This window comes from Eimeria tenella, genomic scaffold, assembly GCF_000499545.2.
Source record: "Eimeria tenella Houghton genomic scaffold, Eth_scaff2094, whole genome shotgun sequence".
NCBI lineage: Eukaryota > Apicomplexa > Conoidasida > Eucoccidiorida > Eimeriidae > Eimeria > Eimeria tenella.
Window position 1 is genome coordinate 1,216 of NW_013541940.1, and position 591 is coordinate 1,806.

Below are 591 nucleotides of genomic sequence, written 5' to 3' on the forward strand. Positions count from 1 at the left end.
ATCTGCCACAATGCAATTCAGATTGGCAGCAAAACGCTGCAGAATCCACGCAGCTCCGTCTATCTGGTAGTCGTGAAGGATGCACCTGCTGCCTTGCTGCTGCTGCTGCTGCTGCTGCTGTTGCTGCTGCTGCTGTTGCTGCTGGTTGGAGGGCGTCTGCAGCTCCGGAAGACTCTCAATTTCAGCCCGAAGCTTCTGATATAGGGGCGACTTGCTTAAGTCCTGTGCAGCAGCAGCTGCTGCAGCAGCTGGCGCTGCTGCTGCTGCTGCTGTTCCTGCTGTTGTTGCTGCTGCTGGTGTTGCTGCTGCTGCTGCGGGCCCGTAGGAAGCAGCATGCAGGGCCCCTTCCATCCTCCCTATGAGCTGCTGCAGCCCCTCTGCGTCTGTCCATCCATCCTCTACACTGGCCCCTTCCCCTGCTGCTGCTGCAGCAGCAGCAGCAGCAGCAGCCCATGGATCCCTGAGTTTTGCTGTTTCGCGTTTGCCTGCGCGTTTCTTTAAGGACCTCAAAATCCTCTTCCTTTGCTGCTGCTGCTGCTGCTGCTGCGGCTCCTCTTCGCTGATGCTGCTCGAGGACCCTGTGGGGCCCTC

At 59.2% G+C, this 591-nt stretch overlaps 1 protein-coding gene across 1 annotated transcript in view; it reads right to left on the bottom strand.

Moving 5' to 3' along the window:
• Positions 1–351, bottom strand: part of ETH_00033535 (uncharacterized protein) — a gene marked incomplete at both ends in the record, with an annotated part of 477 nt that extends 126 nt beyond the window's left edge. Inside the window, one exon of the mRNA XM_013374494.1 lies at positions 1–351. Coding sequence (XP_013229948.1) covers positions 1–351 — 351 coding nt within the window.
• Between the last annotated feature and the right edge of the window lie 240 nt (positions 352–591).